Genomic DNA, 7576 nt, shown 5'->3' on the forward strand with positions numbered 1-7576 from the left:
CCTTCCCCTATAGGCAGTTCAGGCTTTGGATCAGAATCCCCTGGACTAGCAGCGCTGCATAATAATAAAGGTTTTCTTTCCTGATTCCTCTGAGTGCTGACTGATCGTTCTCCTGGGCCATTTGAAGAATTGCTGCCACAACACAAGGAAGTTTGGAAACACTAAAAATTATTTCAAACACTTAGAACTTGGACAGTAAGATCTAAAATATAATGAAAGTTGGTGTTTTGGTCATTATTTATGACTTAAAAAAAAATTTTGGAAACACCTTATTATTCCAAACTCCTTATTATTCAATTTTATTTAACTGGTGAATTCCTCTAACAATTTATATTCCATGTGTATATTAAATCCTTGTGAAAATCTATTCATTGGTGTTGTGTTACACAAATGGCCCACGAATAGAACATTGTTTTGAATCTTGTAAATATTAGCCCTAGTAGAACTGTAAGATGCAGGGCAATAAAAACATGGATATTTGAAGAAGATTACAAGTGTAATATTCTTTCCCCTTTGGGGCCTTGGTTGAGCTCTAAGCTATATTAGTTTCCTTTTACTGCTATGACAAATCACTAGGAACTCAGTGGCTTAACACACACCAATCTATTCTCACACAGTCCTGACCATCAGAAGTGTGAAATGGGTTTCCCTGGCCTGGAGTCAAGGTGTTGGCAGAACAACCCCCAGATTTTTTAAATATATATTTGTATTGATTTCAGAGAGGAAGGGATAGGGAGAGATAGAAACATCCATGATGAAAGAGAATCATGGATCAGCTGCCTCCTGCACCCTCCCTGCCCCCCACTGGGGATCGAGCCCACAACCCGGGCATATGCCCTGACTGGGAATCGAACCATGACCTCCTGGTTCATAGGTTGACACTCAACCTCTGAGCCACACCAGCCGGGCTGTGTCCATCATCATTTTCTCTGGCTCTGACAGCAGTTCTGCCTCCTTCTTCTAAAAACCCTAGTGATGACATTGGGCCACCCTGGAGAATTCAGTATACTCGGCCCACCTCAAAATCCTTAACTAACATAAAGACACATGCAACAACCCTTTGGCTATGTCAGGGAACCTATTCACAGGTTCTGGGGATTATCTGTGGACATGGGGAAAAGGGGTGGGAGAGAGTCATTATTCTCTCCACTTCAGGACATGAAATGGGAAAGGAAAGAGGTAAGTTCTTTCTTTCTTTTTCTTTCTTTCTTCTTTCTTTCTTCTTTCTTTCTTTCTTTATTTCTTTTCCTTCCTTCCTTCCTTCCTTCCTTCCTTCCTTCCTTCCTTCCTTTCTTTCTCTCTCTCTTTCTCTCTCTCTCTCTCTCTCTCTCTCTCTCTCTCTTTCTTTCTTTCTTTCCTTTTTAATCCTCACCCAAAGATATTTTCCCATTGATTTTCACAGAGAGTGGAAGAGAGAGGGAAAGACGGAGAGAAACATCAATGTGAGAGAAACACATTGATTGGTTGCCTTCTGCATGCACTCCGACCAGGGCCTGGGCCTGGGGAGGAGCCTGAAACTGAGGTAAGTGCCCTTGACCAGAATCAAATCCGGGACCCTTCGGTCCGCAGATTGACGCTCTATCCCCTGAGCCAAACCGGCCAGGGCTGTAACCTGGTTTATTTATATCTTCCCCACCTACCTCAGATATAGCAGTGAAAACATGAAAAGTAACGCATGCTTTATAAATACAATGCATTTGCCCAGCTGGCGCTGGCGTGGCTCAGTGGTTGAACATCCACCTCCATTCCTGGTAGGGGAGTCATGCAGGAGGCAGCCAATCCATGATTCTCTCTCATCATTGATGTTTCTCTCTCTCTCTCTCTCTCTCTCTCTCTCTCTCCTCTCTCTCTCTCTCCTCTCCCTTCCTCTCTGAAATCAATAAAAAAATATTTTTAAAAAAGAGGGATGGCATTGAACCTTTCCAAGCATGTAGAATGAAATCCTTCCTCCCTGTACTTGAATCCAGAAGCAACGGGTTTTCAGGTTCTGCTGCTGGGGACAGAGAGGGCTGCACACGTACCTGCACATGTGGGCTCTGTGCCAGACCAAGCCAGGTTAGACTGACATACTCGGGCAGGGCTACCCTGAAGCTCATAGCCGCCGATGCAGGAGAACTCGCAGGTAGCTCCATAATTATCCCCGTCGCTGGAGCACTTCATGTAACCATTCTCGGGGGCGTTGAGTTTTCCACAGCGTTTGACTGTAGGAACACAAGTCCAAGTAGGTCTCAATGCTAAGCTCCCCTCCACAGAGTAACTAGGGGAAGTGAAATCTCAGATGCCCCAGCTTTGTCATCAGGCTTCTACAACATCATGTGAAATGAGTGAGGGGGCAGGCATGGCTATCTGGCCAAGGGGTGGGCCTTGGAATGGTTATTGTTCATGCCAGCAAGACCATTGAGATCAACTAGTTTAGCCCCGTGTTTTATATGAAGAGGTTGAAAACAGAAGACTACAGAGTAAAGATGGTTTGTAATTAGCCCTAGCCAGTTTGGCTCAGTGGATAGAGCATTAGCCTATGGACTGAAGGGTCCCGGGTTCGATTCTTGTCAAGAGCACATGCCCAGGTTACAGGCTTGATCCCCAGTGGGGGGACGTGCAGGAGGCAGCCGATCCATGATTCTCTCTCATCGTGGATGTTTCTCTCTCTGTCCCTCTCCCTTCCTCTCTGAAATCAATAAAAAATAATAAATAAATATTAAATAAATATTTTTCCAATTAAAAAAAATGTGGTTAGTAATTAGCTGCCCAAACCATGAGGCATAAAATAAATTTGAAAAATAATTTTTTCCAGGTAGACCCAAGGTTTTAAGGATACCAAGAACATGGTCCAGTGGCTCAATCTAGAGAGCTTCTTACCTCCCTTCTAGAAGAACTTGAAGGCGGTAGCTGGTCACCCAAGCCCAGGGATGGAAAGGTTATCAAATAATATGTTTCTAGGATAGCCAGAGGTGGGCTCATGTGAGAGTAGCTTATGGCTCTCTCAGACTCCTTAAGTTGTATTGCAGATCAGTGAGCTGGACAAGACACCTTAATCAGCCAATTAGTTAGGAGTCATCTTTATTGCGAGCAGGTTCAGAGCAGATTATCTCTGTCAAATTCTGAACACCCAAAGGAGTAAGCATTCTCTTTTTATATCTTTTTTAGGTCCTTGTGTCAGTTATTTTTGCAGACAGCTTGTAACCTTGAGTACATATCATATCTAGCAAACACCTGTCATATCTATACAGACAACTTTGTAACCTTGAGTATCATATCATATCATATCTATACAGACACCAGTAACCTGGGGTACATATCTATATAGACACCTGGCATCAGTATCATCGTATCAGTCCCTTATGTTAGATGGCTTGCTTGCAAGGTTAGACAATTAAGTTTATCTCTTCTATTATTTAAGCTAAAAAACAAAGTTATTTTACAGTCTAAAAATAACAGAGAATTTCAAAACAGCAGAGAATTCTAAAACAGCAGTTTCAAACAGCAGTTTTCCTTAAGGAGGGATCATTACCATGCTTCAAAGTAAGTGGCCCTGAACCTCATCCAGGTTTATATTGTGAAATTCAGACATTAAGAAGTGAATCCCAATGTAAGCAACAAAATAAAAGGATGAATGGAGTGGACCCAGAGACATGGAAGCATGGAACAGAGTGCGGAATGTGTACGTGTATATTGTATACTCAAGACAGGTGCATAGAGGCAACAGCATGCAGCGCAAATTACACTGACTTTTGCAGTCAGGAAGATCCAGGTCCAAATACTGGCTATTAGTGTTGAGTGACCTTGAGCGTTTTTCCTATCTTTAAAATGAGTAAACAAAAGGAGACATATGTAATACTTTCAACAATAAAGAATTATTTTTTAAAAAGAAAAAAAAGTGAATCCAAGCTGGGAAATATCCATATAATAGTGGGTGCTCACAGAGGGTTCCCGTTGCTCTTGTAAAGAGAATGGAAAGCCAATAAGCAATAGTCTTACCTTTTACTTTAACTCGAAATTTGCAAGTGCCCTTGTTCTCCGCTCGGTCATAAACGGTATACTGGATCTTATGGTCTCCTTCTGGAAAATTTGAGCCTGGGGGGAGGCCTTTGAGAATAACACTTAAAGGGGGGGAAAGAACAGAGCAAAAATAATCATTATGGTCCTAGCAACCCTTAGACCATTGTGGGCCTAATGATCATATATAATCATGATAGACATGTGTTGAGCACCCAGCAGAGGATGCCAGGACACAGAGGGGCAACCATTAGGCCAGTGTGACTAGAACAAATATGGAATAAAGAATATAATTTTTGCCCTAGCTGGTTTGGCTCAATGGATAGAGTGTCGGCCTGCACACTGAGGTGTCCAGGGTTCAATTCTGGTAAAGGGCACATGCCCTGGTTGCGGGCTCCATCCCCAGTAGGGGGAGTGCAGGAGGCAGCCAATCCATGATTCTCTCTCATCACGGATGCTTCTATCTCTCTCTCCCTCTCCCTTCCTTTCTGAAACTAATAAAAATATATTTTAAAAAGATAATGTGCAAAATGAGACTAAAGATAGACTCCGAGATGCAAAAAAAAAAAAAGAATATAATTTTCTAAGCTTTACTTTATTTTAGAAGAGCTATTTGAGACAAAAAAAATGGAAGTCTCCAGCCCTAACCGGTTTGGCTCAGTGGATAGAGCATCAGCCTGCGGACTGAAGGGTCCCAGGTTCGATTCCGGTCAAGGGCATGTACCTTGGTTGCGGGCACATCCCCAGTAGGGGGTGTGCAGGAGGCAGCTGATCGATGTTTCTCTCTCATCAATGTTTCTAACTCTCTATTCCCTCTCCCTTCTTCTCTGTAAAAAATCAATAAAATATATTATAAAAAAAATGGAAGTCTCCAATTCCTGGAAAGTTTATATTTAATTTTCTCACTGAATGGTAGAACAAAGGATGGAGGAAGCAGAGAACCCAGGGTCTTAGTCTTCAGAGTATAGTCTAAGCAGTCCTTCGCCAGACAGGCCTGCAGAGGAGACTGGAACTTTCTTTTTCTATCAGGGCCAGTAGAAACCTTTCCATAGCAAAAGTTCAAGTTCATGGTGACTCCTTGGTGATACTACTAATAATGATAAGTATACTAATATTGTTCTTTGTACTTATACAAACCTTATATATGTCAGGCATGGCTCTAGGCATTTCCCACATAGTAGTTTATTTCATCCTCACAACAACCCTATGAGGTATGTATTATTATTGCCACATCCATTTGCAGCAAGTGTTCAGGATCTGAAGAAGAGGCTGCACACAAATGAAAACACTGAACAAGAAATATGAATTTAGAAGGCATGGGGGGTCAGGTGGAAACTTCCCTCTAGTGGAGAAACTCCCAGACTTCTGGGTCATGTCTGCTTTTATTCACTTTGATAAACATTTGCCCTTTAGGAATGCATACAGGCATATCAAAGGTAAAGTTTGGTAAACAGTGAAAGGATTATCATGTTAGGGGATTGCCTTGAGCCATTTGCCAACAGCAGGGCAATATTATGCTGATTCTCAGCCCTGCTGAATATTGCATTAATATGCTAACTACTGTTGGTCTTAGCCTCAGGCATTTATAATCATTATTATTTTAATATTTTATTTTATTTTTAAAATATATATATATTTTTATTGACTTCAGAAAGGAAGAGAGAGAGAAACATCAATGATGAGAGAGAATCATTGATCGGCTGCCTCCTGCATGACCCACACTGGAGATCAGGCCTGCAATCTGGATATGTGCCCTGACCAGGAATCCAACGATGACCTTCTGGTTCATAGGTTGATGCTCAACCACTGAGCCACGATGCCTGGGCCATGCCTAGTATTTTAAAACTATAGTCATAAACTTAAATGAGAAAATGGAAAGCTAATCTTGAAAGATGGTTAACATGCATTTATATTTTTTACCTATTTTGAAATGTGTATACCATTACATTTAGTTCCTAACATGGGGGCTCCCAAATTTCTTGAAGTAACTATGTATGATGTTAGATGGTACTAGATTTATTGGGATGATCACTTTGTAAGTTATATAAATGTCTAATCACTGGGTTGTGCACCTGAAACTATACTGTACTTCAACTCTAAATGAAAAAAAATATTTTAAAAAATATTTTAAAAAAACGCACATCAATGATGAGAGAGAATCGTGGATCAGCTGCCTCCTGCATGCCCCCTACTGGGGATTGAGCCTGCAACCTGGGCATGTCCCCTTGACCAGAATTGACCCTTCAGTCTGCAGGCCAGTGCTCTATACACTGAGCCAAACCAGCTAGGGCTCTTTATAGTTCTTAAGAATGATGAAAATGTTTCCTAATAATGGACATGTGAAAGTATCATTGTTACCACTGGGGAGAACCTTATACCTTCGAACCTTGTCTAAGGTGGCTGTTTACAAGGTATGAAGGTAGGGATCTTGGGAAAATTCCAGAAATCCCACCATGAGAGACACGTCACTTTGGGCCTTAGATGCTTTAAAGTCTCCAGTAAGCATGACTGAACTGCACATAAACCTGGAAGCAATTGTACTTCAAATAGGAGTGGCTGCTAACCTCTTGGAGACTATATCTTCTTTATGATATGCAAATAACAGTCATGAGGAATAAATCAGGGAACTCACAGGAAGCACTTATTGCAGAGCTTGACACAAGAACCCTCCCTCTTATTAGGGGATTGTATAACAGTAGCGTGTATAAGGTGTGGGGGCCCGGCCAGCATGGCACTGTGGTTGAGCATTGACCTATGAACCAGGAGGTCAGGGTTCAATTCCCAGTCAAGGGCACATGCCTGGGTTATGGGATCCATCCCCAGTGCAGGGCATACAGGAAGCAGCCGATCCATGATTCTCTCTCATCATTGATGTTTCTATCTTTCTCCCCCTCTCCCTTCCTCTCTGAAATAAATAAAAATATATATTTTAAAAAAAGAAATATATTTTTTAAAAAAGCATTTTAGATGTATGTTAAATTATAAATGCAATTGGCCTGGAGAATGGAGTTGAGGTGGGAAAGAAGGCAGGAGACCCTTATGCTTTTTTAAAGAAGACTCTTCTGTAACTGTTTAAGGTGGTTAGAAGTTTAAAATACAAATTAAAAATAAAATGTTTTGCCCTAGCTGGTTTGGCTCAGTGGATAGAGTGTTGGCCTGTGGACTGAAGGGTCCCAGGTTCAGTTCCAATGAAAGGCATATGCCCGGGTTGTTGGCTCGATCCCCAGTAGGGGGCGTGCAGGCGTCAGGTAATCCATTATTCTCATCATGGATGTGTCTATATCTCTCTCCCTCTTCCTTCCTCTCTGAAATCAATATATATATATATAAACCCTGGGTGGTGTTCATCACGACCAGAACCGAGACCAAGCGGAAGAAAGTCAGTCCTGCAGGGGTTGTCTTGGCAACGGCTGTGCCCTCCCCCAAGTTGTTTCCCGGAGCTGTTTCCGGTAAGGGTGGGGTTTGAGGCAGGAACCCACCCTGGGAGCGTGGAGGCATATCTTTATAAAGTGTGCCGTGCCAGCACAGCCAAGGGTGAACCTGAGTGGGGGCGGCTGAAAGGCTTAGAAAAGACAGACAA

General features: G+C 42.2%; 1 protein-coding gene across 2 annotated transcripts in view; it reads right to left on the reverse strand.

Annotated features, from left to right (window-relative positions):
- Positions 1–7576, reverse strand: part of SRPX (sushi-repeat containing protein, X-linked) — a 77625-nt gene that overhangs the window by 14042 nt on the left and 56007 nt on the right. For both annotated transcript variants that reach the window (XM_005880868.2, XM_014528882.1), the window contains 2 exons: positions 3979–4100; positions 2022–2201 (listed from right to left, as the gene is read on the reverse strand). In XM_005880868.2, the coding sequence (XP_005880930.1) occupies positions 2022–2201; positions 3979–4100 (302 nt within the window). The remainder of the gene's footprint in view (positions 1–2021; positions 2202–3978; positions 4101–7576) is intronic.

This window comes from Myotis brandtii, unplaced genomic scaffold (genome assembly GCF_000412655.1).
Source record: "Myotis brandtii unplaced genomic scaffold, ASM41265v1 scaffold657, whole genome shotgun sequence".
In the NCBI taxonomy this organism is placed as follows: domain Eukaryota; kingdom Metazoa; phylum Chordata; class Mammalia; order Chiroptera; family Vespertilionidae; genus Myotis; species Myotis brandtii.